At 35.9% G+C, this 23132-nt stretch overlaps 1 protein-coding gene across 4 annotated transcripts in view; it reads right to left on the bottom strand.

The window, feature by feature from the left end:
* Positions 1-23132, bottom strand: part of LOC112669445 (E3 SUMO-protein ligase RanBP2) — a 92844-nt gene that overhangs the window by 38703 nt on the left and 31009 nt on the right. For 3 of the 4 annotated variants that reach the window (XM_025462566.3, XM_025462578.3, XM_049115372.1), the window contains exons 2-9: positions 18311-18378; positions 16696-16807; positions 16043-16195; positions 8448-8678; positions 7970-8115; positions 6115-6307; positions 2066-2153; positions 61-270 (exon numbers count right to left, since the gene is read on the bottom strand). In XM_025462566.3, coding sequence (XP_025318351.1) covers positions 61-270; positions 2066-2153; positions 6115-6307; positions 7970-8115; positions 8448-8678; positions 16043-16195; positions 16696-16807; positions 18311-18378 — 1201 coding nt within the window. The remainder of the gene's footprint in view (positions 1-60; positions 271-2065; positions 2154-6114; positions 6308-7969; positions 8116-8447; positions 8679-16042; positions 16196-16695; positions 16808-18310; positions 18379-23132) is intronic. The other variant, XM_025462570.3, reaches the window with a different exon arrangement.

Below are 23132 nucleotides of genomic sequence, written 5' to 3' on the forward strand. Positions count from 1 at the left end.
AATCTCCTAAAATAAAAGGATTAAGATACAAAATGTTTACTTTAAAAAGATACTACTTACCAACATCATATCTAGCCAAATCATCAGGCTCTGGTGCTTGCACATCAATGTTTCCAATATCATCATTACCAAGAAAAGATCTATCCTTAAGTGACTGACTAGAAAACAGAGCATCATACAAAGCAGACTGCCCACTTTTATTGGCGAAGGATTCTACAACCTCTTTTAAAAAATCTTGCTTATCACGACTTAAGTTTAGCAGCATGTGTCCTGAAAAACAAATTATTTCCATCATTTAAAAAACATTGTTTTTACTCGCATCTCAACATTTTCTTTCATAGGAAACTCAACAGTTTCATTCATACTCTGAGGAGAAAAAACATGATTATCTCAGAATTAATCTGCCAATCCAGCAACCACAACTGAACAAAAAAGAGTGCTCATGCAAAAAATGGACACAGACTAAGGTTTGTTATCTATATCTAGAGTGAAAGGAAAGACAAGACCAGAATATGTCTGAAAAATGCCATAAGTATTTAAAGTGTGTCATTTAAGTGGCCATAGGAGAACAGAGTCAAGCTCAAGTTCTCTAATTTGATAAACTGATTTTTAAAGCTAGCCGGAAAGAATCATCCTTAAAAAAGCTTTTAGAATAATTAATTCCAGGGTGCACTCCTAGAGATTCTGATTCCACAGGTTTGGGGTGAGGAATCTATTTTTAAAACACTCCTTGGATGAAGTTCTAGTACACGCTCTAAAATGCTAAACCCTGAAAACACTATGCTAAGTGGAAGAAGTGTCAGTCACAAAGGAGCACATATTAGTCACAAAAGACCACATATCATATGATTCAATTTACATAAAATGTCCAGAATAAGGCAATCTAAAGAGATAGAGTATTAGTGGTTGCCAAGGACTAAAGGGTTTGGGGGAAAATGGTTATGAGGTTTCATTAGGAGATGATGAAAATGTTCGAAAATTGATTGTGGTAATGGATGCACAATTCTGTGAACATACTAAAAAACCATTGAATTGTACATTTAAATGAATTATATACAATGTGAATTTCATCTCACTTAAGCATTTAAAAAAAAAAAAAGAAAAACACATTCTTTGGAGCAATTCTGCTGGTCAGTCAGGTCTGGTTAGCATCTGACTTCTCTCTCTGAAAATCTGCAGACAAGTTCAGGAATATATAGATCAAGACATTAAAACACAGTTCATTTTACTAGCTGTGACACTCTGCAGAAGTATCTGTAACAGCCTTGCAAAGGTAGACAGGAGACAAAAGGAAAAAAATACAGCCATTTCTTCAAGGACTGAAAGTCCACCTCCCACAAAATAGGTTGTAGGATGGAGAAGCAATATATACTTTGAACAGGAGCCTAACTATAAAGCTTAGAGTAACTTTAATAATACTACTTGATCTTTACAAAGTTCATTCAATTTTTATATCAAAACTGCTTCTTACATAAAAAGCATTATGTCTCTTCAGTTCATTGCTAAATTTGCTAGCTACATAAACATCCTGAAGTTTCTAACTCAGCAAAACCAGATAATACGTAATAGGCCTTTTAAGATCCATCCAAATAGTCAAAACTGGGAATAAATTTACAAACGCCAAAAGCCTAACAGTATGTAAATGTATATATATCTTCCATCTTCTTTACTATGTTGTCAGTTTCTCAAGAAATCCATAGGTTCTTCATCTTTATATCTCCCATAGGAGTATCTTATAAATTACTAATGCTAAATGGGTGGTGAAATTATTCTTAGTTCAGGAAGTGCTTTAAAATATTCAGAATGGAGGCTCTAGCAGCTAGATAAAGGAGGGAGGTTTGGTTAAAGAGTTTCTCCATCCAGGAGCAAAATGTATCAAACATTTGTTACCTTCTGAACTAGATATTTCTTCTAATTCTGTATCTCTTGCCCTCATCCAGTATGGCAAAAAGAAATTAGTGATTATGACACATTCTCTCCTAAGCAAATAGAAGATTATCATTAAGAGTGCTCTAACAGAGAAATTTTCTTTTCTTTTTAAAATAAAATTAAACATTACTATTACCTGATTGGCTCAGACGATCATAGGCCATCATTTCCACCAGATTTTGTCCAACTTCTCCTTTTATTAATTTAATCTTTGGTCTTGGAACCTGATAATTTTAGAATCAAAAGTCCTTTATTTAGTGATACCCATATTTTAATAGTAAGATGTTCCTTTCTATTACATTGTGATTTTTTGATGACAAAACAGTTAACCAATGGTTAAACTAAGTTGGGAGTTGCAGTTTTCCATTGAAAAAAACTGAAGAGGGAATTCAGATAATATGTAAAAAGTGTCTACAAAAACTAACTTCTGAGGAATTACTTTCTACTACAAAAGCATCTTTGCATGCCACACTATATATAGCACCTTTTCAAAAAGTATGGATAATATGGGATACCACTGGGATAAGGTGGGACAACCAAAGGACTCCAAGCCACATCCTATGAAGAGCTGAAAAATGAGGAACAGAATGACGAGAAAATACAATAGCTCCCTTCAGATAAGAAAGTTATCTATTAAAAAGTTTGTTTTTAAATAGCACGAAAAGAAAAATAACATCAAGAGGTAACAGGTTTGAGAAGTGCTATTTTACTCCACATAAGGGAGCACCCAAGACCCAAACCATCAAAAATGCATTGGGCTATATGGTGAAAGTAGTGAATGTTCATCATTGAAAATATTCAATCACAGGCAAGGGCCACTTACTAGAGATATTCTAAAAGTAATACAGGGGTGGCTAGAGTAACTGCTGTTAAATTTCAATTATTTTCTTAATTGGTAGTGAGGGTTTAGTTTGGTGCAACTTCTGTGAAGTCAGAAAACCGGCAAAAGCTCTAAATTATAAATGCATAGATACACTTTGATTCTTTTTTCAAGAATTTACTTTACTCATAAATTTAAAAATGTGAAATGGGGAGGCTCAGCGGTTGAGGGTCTGTCTTCAGCTCAGGTTGTGATCCCTGGGTCCTGGGATTGAGTCCTGCATCGGGCTCCCCGGAGGGAACCTGCTTCTCCCTCTGCCTATGTCTCTGTCCCTCTCTCTGTGTCGCTCATGAATAAATACATAGAAATCTTTAAGAAATAAAAAATAAAAAAATAAACATGTGAAATGTCACAAGTTATTCATTAAAGAATTATTAGAGGTAGCATAGCAAAAAAAAAAAAAGTAAAAGGAAACTAATGTCTTGGTTTTGTGAAGCTGGTTAAACAAACAAACAAACAAACAAAAAGACTAAAACTATGATACATCCATACAATGGAATGATATGCAATCATCAAAATAAATGAAGATGCAATACTCATGCTGTCTTTTCTATACTGACATGGAAATATCACCAATATTTATTTCATGAAAATAAGCAAAGGAAATAGGATGTACAGAATGCTGCTTTCTGGACCTTTTAAAGGGGAATGGGAGAGTATGTGCTTATCTATTTGCTTGCATAGGCATAAAAGTTTCACTTCTTGAAGAACTCACAAGAAATTAGTATCATTAGTTCCTCCAGGGAAGAGAAGTAAATGACTAAACAGAAGCAGGAAGGAGTTCTCACAGTATACTCTTCTACACCACTCGAATTTTAAACCTATGAATACAATCACTTCTTCAAAGAAGTTACTTCTTTAAAGGAAATATATTCATGAATCTAAAAGTTTCTGATTTTGAATTTTAAAAACATTAGTTTGACCTATGCTTTTAACCACAAGTTTTCTAAACATGATGGTAAATTGTCTCTGAAGATGTTGAAGAGCACACAAAATGAGAAACAAAATGTGACATTATTCTTTTTGCTTTCAAACTGAATTCAATTCATAAAACTGGCCCCTTTTACAGCTATCATTTGTGACTAAATAGTTATGAATCCACTCAGTCATATCCCAAGTCAACATTTCCTCATCAGAATTAAACAGTTTCAAGAGAGACTTTAATTCCTAGCTGAAATGCAGATAGACTAATAATACAGCATTCCCCTGATCAAGAGTCTAAAAAAAAATCCTACCATTAAAAAAGCTGCCCTAACATGATTTAAGGACTTCCATGCCAGTCCATGCTTCCCCTCTAAGTTTATAATCATTTGATAATTAAGCTTTATAAACACATAATAATCTAAGCATCTAAGAGGTCTCATTATTTATCCATTCAATGGAAATGTGTGGAGAGTAAAAGAAATGAGGTAGATGTCTATGTGCTAAAATGGGACAAGAGAAAATGAAATAAGATACTAGACAGCAGAAAAAGTATACTTTCACTGAGACAAAAGAGTTTTAAAAAGTAAAGATGGGATGTAGATTATGCTTGCATATGCTGACAAACTTCTAAATAACAAAAAATCAGTAATATTGTCTTGTGACTAAACAGTCAAGAAGATGGGAGTGGTTTGAGAAAGAAATTTACTATTAAAAAGGATCAAAGTTTAAAACAGTTGACTGTATTAACTTTAAAAATCATGTATATTTGGGCAGCCCAGGTGGCTCGGTGATTTAGCACCACCTTCAGCCCAGGGCATGATCCTGGAGACCTGGGATTGAGTCCCACGTTGGGCTCCCTGCATGGAGCCTGCTTCTCTCTGCCTTGTGTCTCTGCCTCTCTCTGTGTCTCTCATGAATAAATAAATAAAATCCTTTTTTAAAAATTAAAAATAAAAAAATAGGGCAGCCCGGGTGGCTCAGCAGTTTAGCACCGCCTTCAGCCCAGGGCATGATCCTGGGGACTAGGGATCGAGTCCCATGTCAGGCTCCCTGAATGAAGCCTGCTTCTCCCTCTGCCTCTCTCTCTGTGTCTCTCATGAATAAATAAAATCTTTTTTAAAATAAATAAATATTAAAAAATTAAAAAAATAAAAATCATGTATATTTTAAAAATTTAAGATTCCAGTTTCCATTAAAAATAATGTCACCTACTTTAAGATTCTTTAAAATAATAATCTAAGAACCTTTTAGTGCCTACATAAGTTAGCAAACTTCATTAACTTCACTAATTTTCACTAATACATATAATCTTCATGAACCTAAATGCTCCTGCTGTGCAAATAGGAACACTTAACCTTGTGAGCTGAATATCAAATGTTAAAAAAAAGATCAATACAATATAAACTAGAAGGAGCCTTCCCTAAAAATAATTCTACAGTGAATCCTCTTTACTTTCCCTCAAGAAAAAGATAGTTCTCTAAAACTACCAATGATTTTTATAAGCCAGGCTTTCATTTTTTAGCAGACTGCTTATTTCTTCTCATTTTGGAATTAATGTAGGGTTCACTAAAGAAAACATTAAAACTACAAAAATAGAGTGGGAAGGAATGATAGCCAGCATCTCATCATCTAAAAGTAATGGTTCACATTTTGGCATATTTCCTTCATATCATGTTCTATGTATAAAAAAAGGAATCATGTTTCCAAAAATATACTACTATATATTATATATAATGTTATTAACATATGTGTTTCAATTAACATTGAAGTGCTTGTGACAAAAACAGTCTTCTATCACAGCTTATGTAACCATCCCCAAAATTTACTTAATTAGGTTTCTGTGCAAGTTACGCATGCACATCTTTTTTTTTTTTAATTTTTATTTATTTATGATAGTCACACACACACACACAGAGAGAGAGGCAGAGACATAGGCAGAGGGAGAAGCAGGCTCCATGCACCGGGAGCCCGACGTGGGATTCGATCCCGGGTCTCCAGGATCGCGCCCTGGGCCAAAGGCAGGCGCTAAACCGCTGCGCCACCCAGGGATCCCTGCACATCTTTTTGAATCAAATTTTACCCATCTTTGAGATTATCTCCTTATTACAGGTTCCCAGAAATGGCAGAATAAAGATCAAACTCTTCACAGTAGTCTTCCAGTTAAAGTCATAGCAATAGAGACTGACACCAGCAATGTATCAACATATCTATTTCACCTCATTAATGCTGTGTACATCTTGTTACTTTCCACCTAACAAATTAACTATTTTGACTTCAATTCTTCAGATTTATTAATAGTTCTAATATATACCAGGATACACCTCCAAGTGAAATACAGCAGTCTCACAGTGAAATATCAACCAAAACTAGAAAAAACTTACCTGAAATGCTATGAGATAGCACAATGTGGCCAGTTCAGAGAGAGCTCGCCATTGCACTTCACTATGCTGACCCATCTTCAAAAGTAGAGAACCAGCATGCATGTAGAAATGTCCTTTTACTTCTAAAAAAGTAGCTGAGAGCTCATCATTTCCACCCACACAAGATTTCACAGACTGAAGAGCACTATCAAAACTGCAATATTAAATTATTAAACAGGTATTAAACCCATTGCATTGTGAATAATCATGGTTTCATGAATTATCATCTTCCACAAACTAATACTCCTTATTCTCTATAAATTATGAATCATCTAGTGTTTATTTTTATTCAGTATACTTTCTATACTTCAAGCTTAACCTCTAGAAGGTCTTAATCCAGTTACTACAGCCCTCTAATCACAGAAAAGATATAAATCAAATGACAAATTTATGGACTATGATGAAATTTTCATAACTGACCACAATAAAGATGGAAAACTAAAATGTTTTCTAGTTTATTACTGACCATATGGTTTCACTATTTAATTCAAAGTTGAAATTTCTCAAATTAGACATGTCATTCTCAAATTATAAATAAATAACTGATAAGATATTTAAGTTATCAATAACTGCTCTTCTTACTACATAGATGACTACAGGCCTAAATTGTATTTCTCATTATTATCTGTAAATGTACTATTAGTGCTTCTAAATCCAAATGGTGAAACATGTAACAGAAATGTGAAGCATGATTTCTAAGTAGGTTTATATGAGGGGAGTTCTAGGAACCCCTAGAGTTTCTCAAGACCAATTCAGGGTATCTGAGAAGTTTAAATTATTTTTATAGTACTACTGAGAAATGGTCTTTTCCACCCCCATTTGCTCACACACCAAACATGTTTGGGTATATAAGTCATACAAAAGAAAACATCCTAAATTTTTTCTAAAATAATCTGAAAGTTAAAATGGTTCTGGATACCGCTCTTACCCTACCACCTTAGGACACTAAGAAATTCTTCAAGAAAACTACTCCACTCTCTAACACCCCAAATATCAAGTAAGGAACAATTACTTTTAAAAACAAATGGACAGTCTAAACTAGGGATTGACAACTATTTCTATAAAGGGCCACATACTATTCTGGCTCCACAAGCATATAATCTGCCACAGCTGCTCAACTCCACCACTGTAGCATATAAGCAGCCATAGATAATACGAACAAGAGGCACAGCTGTGTTCCGATGAAAGTGTATTTACAAAATCAGGCAGTGAGCCATATCTGGCCTACAAGCTCTAGTTAACTCCTGCTCTAAACTAACATTTTTATACAAATCCAAGTGATGCTTTTGTTCAGTGAAATTTATTTTAATAAAGTGGAGCTATGGTCCTTGAAATCAAAATTTAGAAAAACAGAAAAATCATACATTATATTTTAGTTATCTTGTTTCTAAGCTAAAACGTTAGGAGTGTTCTGAAATACTAGTGATGCTAACTGCTTCCACTACTACAACATCTGACAGATGGAAGTCTATTTTGATTTTCACTCAAGATTATATCGCCTTTGAAATAAAATGTGAAATAGCAGAACATTTTCAGAACTATGAAGTATGCCAAAACTGGATACATAACTGTAATAATTTAATAAAATATGAACAGTAACACAATTTTCTAAAAATCAAAGTCCTACAAAACCAATTGTAATATACAAAAGAAATAAAATTCCTCCCAAGTAGTTTATCGTATTAACTGTTACCCCTAGGTATGCTACAGAAACAGCAAAGCTGTAAAGATGTTCAGATCAATGAACTGAATCATTACCAAAAAAAAAAAAAAAATCTATAATTGACACTGAAGTACGTTCCTTAAGTCAACATACCTTTCCAATAATTCTCTACTTTCCTGCACATCTCTAGTGGAGAGCGTAAGAAACATAAGGTTAGCATAGGCCAGAAGTAAGTCTTTATTGGTAGTTTGCCAGTTACTTTTATCAGACTCCAAACACTGTAAAGACTCCAGATATTCCTATTTTATGGAAAAAAACACTCAATTACAAAACTTTATCAAGCATTAAAAAATTAGTTTTACGCCTATATATTCCTTTACCCATTCCCATTACTCATAAAACCATAATGATTTTTACGTCAGCCTATGAAAACACCAAAGAGATATATATATGTTTTATTTATCTCTAATCTTCCCATCATAAAATTGAAAGTATCCTAGTAAAAATTTCATTTCACAGTTGCTATGCATAAAGGAAAGAAATTTAAGTCTTAGAGAGCACCATTTAAGTACAAAATGATGTATATTAATTGTCTACATAGAAGTACAGAGACTCAAGAGTTTTTACCTACCTTAAGGGTCTGTACAACACATGAATTCCATTCTAAACTTGAACGCAAAGCTATGTTTTTCTCTGCCTTATGGCAGTGGCCCACAGCATCCTTCAATCTGTTATTTGAGCGATACAGTTCTACTAGTCGAATGTTCACATAGACATCATCAGGTCTTGCATAAAGTTCCGACTGAATCAAGTCAAGAAGTTTATTCCATCCATCTTCACCTTTGCAGTCTAACAGCTGTTCCTATTTTTAAAAAAGCATCGTTTAGAAAAACACCTGTCAAGTTTAAAAACATAGCAGTTCTGATGAGCACCACTTCACTGTGTCTAGTTTTAGTAAATTACCAACCAGAAGTACCAACTCTCATGGAAGAGAGCTGTTTCCAACCCAGAAGCTAAACCTCAAGAAATTTATGTGGAAAGAAACATCTGTGATTATAGCAATGGTTCCCCATATACACCTCACAGACCGCAAGGACTATTGCCCCACATCTCTATACACCCCAGTCACCACCACATGCCTAGGCCTCCCGAGTCAAACCTCATACCGGGGTCCTTATCCTCAAACTGTTCTGTTCTTCCCTAAATTTGACTCAATCCTCTACTCTTTCGGCTCCCACTCTAAGCTGCTGCTGTTTTGCAATTTTCTCAGTCTTCACCATCTAGCCTTAACTAAATGGAATATTATATTGATATAAGCTCTGTTACTTCTCTGCCATGGTGGCCTTTTCTCTGCTAGTCTACATACAAATAGAGGAAGTGGGGTTAGTGGCTGCTCACCTCCAAATCATATCTCCCCACACATACCTGTTTATAATCCTGTTTTCCAAAGGACATGCTATCCAGCTCTTCCACTCATTCCTGCTCATGAGCAACTAGAATAAAACACTCTTCCTTCATTCCTAAAAGCTCTCACTAGTATTAACAATTGAGAGATGTACAAAGATATATAAGTAGCTCTACTCAGTTCTTTAATTGCCTCATCTCCATGGCTTTGCTCTACATTCCAGTCTCAGCCATCCATTTAGCATTGTCTTGGGTCTTCAGAATCTGTACTTTGGTCATACCACTTAGATCACTATACCTCTCTTACTCTTTCACCTCTCTGTGGGTACACAGACCTTCAATGCCACATATATTTGTCACTACCACATGGAAAGAAGCTTTATTCAATTACTGATATCACCAGGTTTTTAATTTTCCATATAACATGTATTTTCCTTCTCTGCCAAGCTAAAGTGTCATAATTTCCAACATCCATAATTACTGCTTGCTCACAGATCCCCTCAATTAATTCCCTCTACCTTTCCATAGAAGAACCCTACAATCTGCTTTCCCTGTGCCTATTACACTAACAGTTGAGCAATAGGGGGTAGGGCATCCAGGAATTTGGCAGAGATCACAAGCAGGGTGACTAACTTTCAAATTAGTTAGTTAATCTCAAGTCTCCAAACTGGTAATGCCTAGAACAAAATTATACTTGACCTCTAATATACAAATTCTCCATTTCCTAAGGCACCTGGGTGGCTCAGTGGCTGAGTGTCTGCCTTGGGCTCAGGTCATGATCCCAGGGTCATGGGATTGAGTCCCACATCAGGCTTCCCACGGGAAGCCTGTCTCTCCCTCTGCCTATGTCTCTGCCTCTCTGTCTCTCATGAATAAATAAATAAAATCTTTAAAAAAAATTCTCCATTTCCTGAAAAGGTTAATTCATGATCATCTTTCCTCACATTTCCCACACTTTCCACCCTTCACTGCAAAAACTGAAGCCATCACTCCAACTTATACTCCCCTTCTCCCTGCTCCCTCCACACAGCAAAGACCAAAGCTCTCCATTAGTGCTGTTTCATTGCCCTCTCCTTCACTAATCTCTCTCCTTCTCTCATTATCATTTCAATAAACTTACACTTGGTCTTTCTAGATCTTAAAAAAAAAACCCTACACTTCACTTATATTTTAAAAATCTGTGGGGCACCTGGGTGGCTGAGTCAGTTGAGCATCTCTTAGTTTCAGATCAGGTCAAGATCTCAGGATCATGAGATTGAGCCCTGTGACAGGCTCCATGCTCAGTAAGGGATCTGCCAGAGAGTCAGTCTCTGGTCCTTTCTCTCTGCCCCTCCCCCCACTCACGTTCACGCTCTAACATAAATATTTTTTAAATTTTTTAAGTAAAAGATCAACACCTTCATGGGTGCTTTTGAAAAACTCTACTCTCGTGTTCAAGAAAAAAAGCCCTCTAACCAATATTTTCATTCATTAAAATAAATACCAAAAAATTATTTACCTTAAGTAAGCCTTAAATTTTAGGAGAAACAGAATTACTCTACTAAACAGTTTTAAGTCTCAAGTATTTCAATTTCAAAAAATGGAAGAAAAAAATCAAATGTAAGAAGGTTTAACTTTAGACAACAGTGTATTTTTTTTAAGTGTAATTACTTATTTAAGTCATCTCTACACCCAACATGGGGCTCAAACTCACCACCCTGAGAACAAGAGTTCACATTCCTCTGAATGAGCCAGCCAGGTACCCCTAGAGACCAGTGTCTCTAAATTTACTAAAGAAAATCAACATCTTTGAGAAGAAGCATTTTACAATACAAGAAAAATAAACTTCTATCTATCTTTATCTATCTATCTATATTCCTTAATGTCATTGTCATCAAATAATTTCCTTATTGGCTTTGACAATCCAATTTATGTTTGAGACTAACACAAAGACAAGGTAAAGAAATCTACACTTAGACCCGACATTATAAATTAATATTTAAAACCCAATTGATGGGATCCCTGGGTAGCTCGGTGGTTTAGCGCCTGCCTTCGGCCCAGGCCATGATCCTGGAGTCCCGGGATCGAGTCCCACATGGGGCTCCCTGAATGGAGCCTGCTTCTCCCTCTGCCTCTGACTGTGTCTCTGTCCCTCTGTGTGTGTGTGTGTATCCCTCATGAATAAATAAATAAAATCTTTAAAAAAAAATAAAACCCAACTGATTATGGAAAGAAGAAAACTTGATGTTATTACTAGTATTTATCTCTAGGGTTTTTAAAAATACTTTAGATTTTAAAATCTGTGCACATTTATTCATATGAGATTTCTAATAGCCAAAAACTGGGAACAACCAAAATGTCCACCAAAAGTAAATGGTTAAACTGTGGAATACATCCATACACAAAAATACTACTCAGCAATAAAAGGGAACAAACTACTAATACACCCAACTTGGATTGATCTCAAGGGCATTATGCTGAATTAAAAATTTCAAAAGGCCACATAATGCATGATTCCACTTACATAACATTTTGAAATTACAAAATTATGAATATGGAGAACAAATCAGCAGTTGCCAGAGGATGACAAGAAGAAGGGGGTGGAGAGAACTATAAAAGGGATAGCAGGGCAGCCTTGGTGGCTCAGCAGTTTAGCGCAGCCTTCAGCCCAGGGCATGATCCTGGAGACCAAGGATTGAGTCCCATGTCAGGCTCCGGGCATGGAGCTTTGCTTCTTCCTCTGCCTGTGTCTGTGTCTATGTCTGTATCTGTGTCTCTGTCTCTCTTTCTCTGTCATGAATAAATAAAATCCTTTAAAAAATAAAAAAATAAAAGGGATAGCATGAGGGAGAGGTTTGTGATGATGTAACAGTTGTGTACTTTTAACTGCAGTGGTGGTTTACACCAATCTACACATGTGATAAAATGAAAAAACTATCCACACATATTATACCAATATCATTCCTGATTTTGATATTGAACTATACATTACATATTCACAGAATCTCCTTGTATAATCTTTGCCACCTCTTATGAAAAATATAATTATTTTTTTTTAATATAATTATTTCAAAATAAATTCTACTGGGGCGCTGGGTAGCTCATTGGGTTAAATGTCTGACCTCAGCTGAGGTCATGATCTCAGGGCCCTGGGATCAAGCCCTATGTCAGGTTCTGCACTCAGCAGGGAGTGTGCTTGTCCCTCTTCCTTCAACCCCCACCATGTTTGCTCACTCTATCTCAAATAAATAAAATCTAAAATAAAATAAAATAAAATAAATTCTACCCAAAATATGTATAATGGGGGTGGGGAGCTGTTAAAAACAATATACAATTGACTCTTGAACAAATGTTTGAAATGCACAGTTCTGCTTATATGTGAATTCTTTTTCCAACAAATACAGTATGATACTCTATAAATATATTTTCTCTCCCTCATGATTTTTAACATTTCCTGTTCTCTTATTTTAAGAGTAGGAATACAGTATATAATACATACAATACACAAAACAAGTGTTAAATAAAATAACTGTTTATGTTATCAGTAAAATTTTTAATCAAGAGTAGACTATTAAAGTTTTTGGGGGATCCCTGGGTGGCGCAGCGGTTTGGCGCCTGCCTTTGGCCCAGGGCGCGATCCTGGAGACTCGGGATCGAATCCCACGTCGGGCTCCCTGCATGGAGCCTGCTTCTCCCTCTGTCTATGTCTCTGCCTCTCTCTCTCTCTCTGTGATGACTATCATAAATAAATAAATAAAAAAATTTAAAAAAAAAAAAAAAAAAAAAATAAAGTTTTTGGGGAGTCAAAACTTATAAGCAGAGGCTCCTGGCTGGCTCAGTCAGGACAGCATGTGACTCCTGATCTTGGGGTTGTTTGAGCCCCATATTGAGTGCAGATATTACTTTAAAAAATAAAATCTGGGCAGCCTAGGTGGCTCAGCGGTTTAGCGCCACCTTCAGCCCAGGATGTGACCCTGGAGTCCCAGGATCGAGTCCCATGTCAGGCTCCTTGTAAGGAGCCTGCTTCTCCCTCTGCCTGTGTCTCTGCCTCTGTGTGTGTGTGTGTGTCTTCCATGAATAAATAAATAAAATCTTTAAAATAAAAAAAAAATTAAAAAACAAAATAAAAAATAAAAGTAAAAAAAAATCTTTGGGACGCCTGGGTGGTTCAGCGGTTAAGCCTCTGCCTTCAGCTCAGGGCGTGATCCTGGAGTCTCGGGATTGAGTCCCACATCAGGCTCCCTGCATGGAGCTTGCTTATCCCCCTGCCTGTGTCTCTGCCTCTCTCTGTGTGTGTCTCATGAATAAATAAAATCTTTAAAAAAAAAAAAAGTAAAAATAATAAAAAAAAATCTTTAAGGAAAAATTATATGCATATTTTCAACTGCACAGGGGGTTCATGGCTCCTGGCCCCAACATCATTCAAGGGTCAACTACACACTTAAAATTGTTTACCTAGCAAATTTTTTTTTATTGGTACTAAAGCCTTTACTGTAATAAACCAAATATATTTACAATTTATACAAATGTTTAACCTTCAACAAAAATACAAAAAAAACATTTCACAAGATGCAAAACCAGGAAACAAGTTCATTGGAGACACTACTGCTCTACCAAGCACAGAACGTGAGGGGAACTGCAAGGAACAGAAAGGTAATCTAGGCAGATCACACAGAAAGGAAAGAACAGGCTCTGCCTACAGCCCTTGGCCCCTCTGTCCACTCTGCCTCGGTGTCCGTTTGGTCTAGGTAGATCAGTGACTCTCAGTTGATGGGACTCGTTGCCTCCTCTTTGTAGACTCAAAATAGTTTTGTGTCAAGGTTTGGAAACAGGTTTTCATGGTGGTTTTTTTTTTCCTTTTAATGTTACAACTTTTCTATTTCTACAAATTCAAAACATTTTGGCCTGATTCAACTATAAACATTAAACCACATGTTTTCAGTAGATGACTTTGCAGACTGTAGCCTTCTTGTCTCCTGAGCCAGTGACTATGTACTTATCCACTGAGATGTCACAGCTAAGCACAGATGAGGACTCTTTGGACTGGAATATACTAGCTCCGTACGGGGTCCACCAAGCATTGAGGAGGTTGTCCTTGCCAGTACTCACAAACCATTTACCACAATAAGCAAATTTTAGGGACAGCATGCAGCTCTCATGAGATGCAGCTGGTACTTGTCAGGTACCTAGCAAATTTGGAAATTTGGAAAAGACTTTCCAAAAGACTTACTTAAGTATATTTTATTCAGTAAAAACCTCTCTCTCTCTCCCTCTCTCTCTCCGTCCTAAATAAATAAAATCTTTAAAAAATAAAAAAATTTTAAAAATAAACATTAGGGATCCCTGGGTGGCGCAGTGGTTTGGCGCCTGCCTTTGGCCCAGGGCGTGATCCTGGAGACCCAGGATCGAATCCCATGTTGGGCTCCCGGTGCATGGAGCCTGCTTCTACCTCTGCCTGTGTCTCTGCCTCTCTCTCTCTCTCTGTGACTATCATAAATAAATAAAAATTAAAAAAAAAAATAAATAAATAAATAAAACATTAGAGTTGGTCAATACATTAGTAAAAACTTCCCATTATTTTTCATAATTATTGGAGACACTATTCTCTTTTGCTTGAAAACTTCACTGTCCCCTAACACAATCCTTTCCATTTTTTTCTTAAAGATTTTATTTTTAAGTAATCTCTATACCCTTGAGATCAAGAGTCACATGCTCTACTGAATGAGCCAGCAAGGCACCCAACCCTTTCCATTTTTAGGTAATAGTTCTTAAAAACCTATATAAAAACCCTAAATTGTTATTCTTTTCACCCAATGAAGCAAAAACTTTACATCAGACAGAGCTCAATTTAAATGCTAGCTCTACCATCTAGCTACAAAACCATAAAATACCCACATCAATCATTTCATAAAGGTAAATACCATTTGTAAAACATAATAGTGCCTAATAAAACAGCATATGCTCAGAAAGATTCTGAAGGAAAAAAATTTTGGTCTGCCATTTTTTATAGATATAATTGACATATAACATTGTCTTAGTCTTTGTTTTTTTTATTTATTTTTTTATTTTACTTATTCATGAGAGACACAGAGAGAGAGGCCGAGACCCAGACAGAGGGAGAAGCAGGCTCCATGCAGGGAACCCGATGAGACACTCGATCTCGGGACTCTGGGATTGCCCCGTGAGCCAAAGGCAGACGCTCAACCACTGAGCTACCCAGGGATCCCAACATTGTCTTAGTTTAAGATGTACAATATAACAATTTGACAGGTATATAGAGACTAATTTCCACAGTAAATTTAACATCCATCACTTCATATGGTTCTAAATTTCTTTTTTTCTTGGGGTGCCTGAGCAACCCAATCAGTTAAACGTCTGCCTTCAGCTCAGGTCATGATCCCAGGCTCCTGGGATGGAGCCCAGCATTCAACTCTCTGCTCAGCAAGGAGTCTGCTTGCCCCTCTGCCTCTGTCTCCTCCCTCCAGCTCATGCTCATTCTCTGTCTCAAACAAATAAAATCTTTAAAACAAGTTATTTTTTCTTGTAATGAGAACTTATAAAATCTACTTATTCTCTTCACAACTTTCAAATACACAACAGAGTATGTGTAACATTAGTCACTATGCTATACATCATATCCCCAGAATATATTTTATACACAAAGTGCAAAAGTTTGTACCTTTTGAACACCTTCACCCATCTCCCACCAACTCCCACACACCTTCACACATTTCCCACCAACCCTCAACTTCAGTTTGCTACTGAAATGTCTTTTAAACTCCAAATATTAGAAATGGTTGTGTCTTAAGCTTTCCCGTGTTTACTGTTTTGTTCTGTCTTTACCTTTAGTTTATAAATTGCAGGGCTTCCTGGGAAAAGTTTAGCTGCTCTTTCAACCCAATATTTTGCTCTTCCATCAGTAACATCATTTTTACAAAGCAATTCTGCAATCTTCAACACAAGATCTTTTTGTGTTGGGTTTAATTCCACTGAACGCTGACACCAAAAAAGAAAAAAATAAATTAGAATTCATCGAGTACCTACACTCAAATATATAAAAGTCAAAAATTTATCACTGCCCACATTAAAAACTTTTCTAAATGGCAATACGTTATTTCAAAGTTGTTTAAAATCAAACTTAAAGTGTCTTGGAATTTTTTTCCACATGAATTAAATAAAAATTATGTTTTTATTAGGTAAGTGCCTCCAAAAAAGAAAGAAAACCACACTTATAAGAACAGCATCTTGAACCATATTAGACTTAGAATTTATAGGTGTTAATCTTCTTTTACAAGTGCTAAGTTAATGATTAAATCACAGCGTGCTTTGGGCCAAATAATTTAAGATCTATTCTAATCTGTATTGCTTAATAGCACTATGACCAATGCTATTTTCATGATATCCATAAAATACATTTGATTTATTTATTATACAAATTACTCTGGGCATCATGCATGTGGCTGCAAAGGGCTGTATTTTAAACTTAAATAATTTACCTTGTAACACTCTACAGCTTTGTCTATATTTTCCTCTGCTTCATGAAGAAGTCCAAGAAATCTGTGAGCTTTGGGATCTCTTTCTTGCACATTAATATATGCAGAAATGTATCTGTTTAAAAATAATACAAAAATAATCTTTAGATTATCACACTCAGAACTGTATTTAATTCTAACCCGAAGAGCACATCTTAAACTAAAGCAACCACTAAACTAATTCAGTTATTCTAATTATTGACTACCACTATTTAAACTAGAATATGCAGACAATGCAAAAGTATCCATAAAAAGAATGATTAAATACAAACATATGTAAAATATTGACAATATACTTATTTTACCATTAAATACTACATTTACCAAAAGTTTTTTCCAATGCTACCCACATATAAAAAAAATATTGCATAAATTGCTTTTTCTTCCTAATTACATTTTGGCCAATTACTAAAGAATTTTACATAGGAATTAGAAAAAGATTATAGTAAATATTCTTAAAGTATCATAATGCAAAATACTAATGCATAATTCCCCAGATAACAACTAAGACAATGTACTATTTACTTTATTATTATTTTTTAATAATCTCTACACTCAATGTGGGGCTTGAATTTATGACCTAGAGATCAAGAAGTGCATGCTCTACTGACTAACCAAGTTAGGTGACCCAAGGATATACTATTCAAATACCTTTTTTAAATTGTGTTACTGATCTTTTAAACAAGAAAATATTATCTAATAATTGTACTGTTCCAGTTAAAATAGAGAAGAAAAATTACTAAATAAACTAGCAATGTAGATAATTTCCATTTCTTAAATCAAGTTAACAGCTAAACATATAAGCATCATCTAGGTTCAATGAATATTACAAATATATATATATAATATTGTGTGTGTATATATATGTATGTATATGTATATAACATATACATATGTGAAGATAAACCAAAGACCAAAACTGGAGGAAAAGGGGTCATATGAATAAGGAACAAGGTTGACAGCCCCACTGCTGCTAGTTAAATAAAAGGGTTACCATTTTCCTTACTTATCAGCATTTCTTTCCATCTTCCCATAAATGCCTTTAACCTCCCGCCTAATATCCTGCTTTAAGCCACTCCAAATCAGGAAATCAGATCACCAACCTTCTTGGCCTTACAGGTGAGACAAAGCCTCAAGAGTGTCACCTATTAAGTCAATTAAAGATCTTTTACACAAGCTATTGTCCTGCTCAGAAATCACAGTTTAATTTTGTATTCATTGGTATTTTTCCAACTGATTAAAGTACCAGGTATCTAACCAGGAAAAAAAATAAAAATAAACATGGTTCTCTTTTATTCCTTAGAAGTGTTTTAATTTTAAGCCAAATGATTTCTTGCCTTAGGCATAAGTAAGTGACAGGCATGCAGGAGATACTCATTCTAGGCTTAATCTCCACAGAATTGAGGCTAGTCCTTTATATTAGTCTGAAGTGATATAATACCTTATTTCCGGGACATACTTAGGAAGAACTGCTTTTAAAAAAAAAAAAAAAAGTATTTTCACCCATTTCAAGTTAAGAATCTTAGGGGAGGGGGAATGACTTTAGAAAATTAAAGTATCTTTATAGTTCGATACTTACTTTTTAGCAAGATCATATTCTTTAACTTCATAGTACAGCTTTGCAAAATAGAATCCTTTCATTGACTTCTGAAAAAAATTAAGAGTTCTTTTAATTTTTCATATTTTGAATTTTGTAAAGTTTTCACATAACTAAAAATCGGTCTTAAATAAGGTTAATATTAATATACTTGATTTTTGTTCATCTAAAAGGTAGGAAAAAACTGCCTATAGAAATATATGTTCTAAAAGTCATCATTCATCATTCCCGGAATCCCTGGGTGGCTCAGCGGTTTAGCGCCTACCTTCGGCCCAGGACGTGATCCTGGAGTCCCGGGATGGAGTCCCACATCAGGCTCCCTGCATGAAGCCTTCTTCTCCCTCTGCCTGTGTCTCTGCCCCCTCCCTCTCTCTTTCATGAATAAATAAAATCTTTTTTAAAATAAATAAATCATAATAAAATAAGTCATCATTCCAAGTTTCATAATTCTCATCATAAAACTAAAATTTAAGAACAGCAAGACAGACAATGTCAGAAATTAAGAATTTATATCATCAAGAAACCTGAAAAACCACATGGTGCCACTCTCTCACTTTACAAATAACTAAACAGAAACCTTTCTTAGAGGAGGTGAAATAGACTAGAAAGGTCTTTCTCTTGCCAAATGCAAGGCTTTTTGGGGGAAAAATAAGCAAGTACTTCCAACCCATTAAGGCACAGGGGACTTCCTAGCCCAGGTAATTGTTCTCTCTAGAAATCAATATTTTACGCTCAAAGAATTAAAAAGGCAGAAATAAAAGTTGAATTCTCCAGTAGTAAACCAAGTCAAAAATCTGGCTCTTTTATTTCCCTAAGTTCCAAAGTTTAAGTTCCTGGGACATACCAGATAATGTTATACACACGACATAAAAGTACACAGCTGTCAAACATCTAATTTTGAAAACTACATAAGGACACAGAAAAAAAATCAATATATTAAGTGAAGAAAGAAGTGTACAAATCAGTATGTTTTCATTTATTCACTTTATTCCTTAAAAATGTAGACTTAGGATTTGTTTGTTGTGCCTACTATTATTCACAAGGCACTGTTCCAGGCACTGGGGAACCAGTAGTACACACAAAAAAATCTGTCCTCATGAAGCCTGTATTTTAGGAGAGATGACAAACAAACTGCTACCTATACAGGAGCAGAAAAGAGTCCTAGAGTTTACAGTATTCTATCAATTATTTACAGTACACTATATTTTAACAAAACTAAACTCAGTATTCATCTCACAAGTCACAGGAATCCTAACATTGTGCCTGTTTAGTTGGCAGTGTTTCTTCTTTCTTAGCTGGTAATGGTAGAGGGGCACAAACAATGGTATTAGAAGTTCTATAAAGTAAGAGTTGTCAGGAAAGGTCTTATTAAGGGGATATTTGATCAGATATATAATAAAGTGAAAAGTGACTGACTAGGGCAGACTAGACAGCAGATGGACTACAAAAATTTATTCCCACTGTTTGCTATGTTTCAATTTTTCCTTCTTAATCAAACCTACAGAAAATACTCTAAATCACACTTATCTGAAAAATACTCTTCTCATGACTTCAAAAATAATCATAATCTCCAGTTTGACATCCACCTTAGTGGTCACTCTTCAGGCTCTTTCTCATACTGACTTCCCCAGTGTCAGTCCTAAATCCTCTTTGAGGAGATCTCCTCTGTGACATATACTGAATCTCACCTATGACTATTGACAATATACTGACTCTCAAATATCTATCTTTGGCTCTCATTTTTCCTAAGCTCTACACTTAGGTGCAAAATATCCTCACCAAAACCTGTCAGTTCTACCTTCTACATCACGTCAATCCACCCATTTTTTACAACTCTGTTGCTATAACCAAAGTCCAACAAGCCTCTATGATCTCCCTCTAGGATTTCTGAAAAGGCTAATTCCTTCCTGTTTCCCTCTGTATATTTTTCCTCCCATCTAATTCATAAACCAAAAGGATATCATTTTAAACATAAGACAAACCATGTTATGCCTTTACTTAAAATATAAAATCCTTCCATTGCTTCCATTATGCTTTGAAAATATCAAATTTCTCACCAAAGACTAGCATGGTGTCTGCCCAGCTCTCCAACTTTACTTCATCTGGCCCTGCATACTGTAGTTTAGCCAGTGACTAAAACCAGAATGCATCTCTCCAACTATGGCAGCTGTGAGGCATCTTTTAAACAAAGGCTACAGCAGATTTTTTTTTTAAATTTTTATTTATTTATGATAGTCACAGAGAGAGAGAGAGAGAGAGAGAGGCAGAGACATAGGCAGAGGGAGAAGCAGGCTCCATGCACCGGAAGCCCGACGTGGGATTCGATCCGGGGTCTCCAGGATTGCGCCCTGGGCCAAAGGCAGGCGCTAAACCGCTGCGCCACCCAGGGATCCCCTACAGCAGATTTTGATACGGTATGACTTCTATCCAGTGCTTTCAGTGTCAGAGTGAGAAATTCAATGAAAAGAAACTATGGTTCCCTTAAATAAATGCCTCATCATCTACAGAGAGACACGTGTGAATGAATTAACAAGATTCTCACTATCCTAGTGAAACCGTAACTAGGGGACAATGAGTTTGAGAGAATCATCTGACAAAACAGAACAACCCTTATTGAGCATGATTCTATTCTGGCACAGTGAAACAATAAGCGTAGAATAAATGGAAGATTCCCTACCCACTCCCCATCATGCCCCTCACTTCCCCTTGACATCTTGGGTCCAGTGTAACTGTTAATAACACAGGTATTCTAGGGACGCCTGGGTGGCTCAGTGGTTGAGCATCTGCCTTCGCAAAGCTCAGGTTGTGATCCCTGGATCCTGGGATTGAGTCCCACATCGGGCTCCCTGGAGGAAGCCTACTTCTTCCGCTTGTGTCTCTGCCCCTCTCTCTGTGTCTCTCATGAATAAATAAGCAGAATCTTCAAAACGTTAAAAAAAAAAAAAAAAAAAAAAAACCATGGGTATTCTAGGTCAGCTGAGTAAAAAGAGAAAATTCCAGTGAAACAGAAGTGAAAACAATAAATAAATCTACATTTTCAGTAGGAATACAGACCCAGAAAAGAAGGGTCCCCCAATCCTTCTGATCTTAAGTTTTGAGAGAGCAGAAAAGTAACCATACTGACTCTTGGCAGTCAAGTCCTGAGAAACCTCACTTTTTGGCCCTTGATGTCACTTTATCCTATCTTTGTGTAGCAGAATTTACCTCTCACTGGACTGCTGACTCACTAATAGAGCTAGGTTTACTTAGATCTTCACCCAACATGAACAGGTTTTAGACCTCCATGAGACAAACTGGTTTAACTCTGATGATAATGGGTTATCTCCATAATAATCCTGCTCAGAAACCACAGTTGAGACATCAACCACCTGTGTGAGTTTGCCTAATGCGCAATTAATTCAAAGCTAACATCAGTGACATTCTGACTAAACACTTTCAGAATTCCAACTAGGCAGGACAACACAGCAGCACCGGTGTTTCAGGCAGTTCTGAATAGCACTCTCCCACAGTCTTTCCTGACTAAAGTATGTCCTCTTCATTATTTCTCACAAAATCCTGCTTATCTCCTTCACTGCATTTATACATAAGTATTTTTGTTTTTATAGGTATCTATCCCTCAAAACTATAAGGCTTCCATTAGGGTAATAAGGCCTGTGTGACTTGTCCACTACCAGGAATCAAGAACATTAATTGGCAGATGTTACATATTCACTATTTCTTGAAATACATACACATAAATTTGTGTACCATTATTTCCTAATAAATTCCTAGAAACTAAATAGTTCAAAGAATACACATACCTGAACTGTTTGCTATGTTGCCAATTCTCCATAAAATTCATAGCAATCATTTCCCCATTCAGTATCTGAATGCCTAAGTCAGAGTATATATTCTTCAAAATTAATTTTTCCCATTTCTTCAATCATTGCTAATCTGATAAGCAAAAGAAGAACCACTAAGACAACCTGACATTCCTCTGATAAGACTGGCTTCTACTATCCACAATGAAATATTTATAGTATAAATTCTCTACTAATATACCATGGCCATTCCCAATTTTGAAAAGGCTGTCTTGCTAATTTTTAAGAATTCTTAACCATACTGACATCTGAGAGCTTTAAAACAAACAAAAGAAATTATCCATTTATTTGGGCAGAGGAGGAGAGCATATGCAAGGAGGAGGGGACAGAAGGGAAGAATCTAAGCCGACTCCAGACCCTCTCTAAATGCAGAGCCCAATGTAGGGCTCGATCCCATGATCCATGAGATCATAACCTGAGCAGAAACCAAGAGTTGGATGCCCAACCAACCGTACCACCCAGGCATTCCTGAGGGCTTTTTCCAGGTTTCCCAAGTTATCATTTATCCATGTTTGATGCATTTGTGAAATAAACCTTCAATTTTTTTGCAGTAAAAACTTTTTTTTTTCAAATTAGATATTAAAAAAGATCTTTCTCATTTGTCAGTATATAGATATACTCATCTATATCAGTTTCTCTAAAATTACTTTTAGATCTGAAACTTCTTTTGGTAAATAACATAGACGAGAGTCTCTTTTTAAAAGTAAATTATTGGGCAGCCTGGATGGCTCAGCTGTTTAGTGGCTTCGGCCCAGGGCCTGATCCTGGAGACCCGGGATTGAGTCCCATGTCGGGCTCCCTACATAGAGCCTGCTTCTCCCTCTGCCTGTGTCTCTACGTCTGCCTGTGTCTCTGTTTCTCTTTCATGAATAAATAAATAAAATCTTTAAAATAAATAAATACATAAAAATAAATTATTAAACCAATGTCATTTTTTCATGATC

This window comes from Canis lupus, chromosome 10, assembly GCF_003254725.2.
Source record: "Canis lupus dingo isolate Sandy chromosome 10, ASM325472v2, whole genome shotgun sequence".
NCBI lineage: Eukaryota > Metazoa > Chordata > Mammalia > Carnivora > Canidae > Canis > Canis lupus.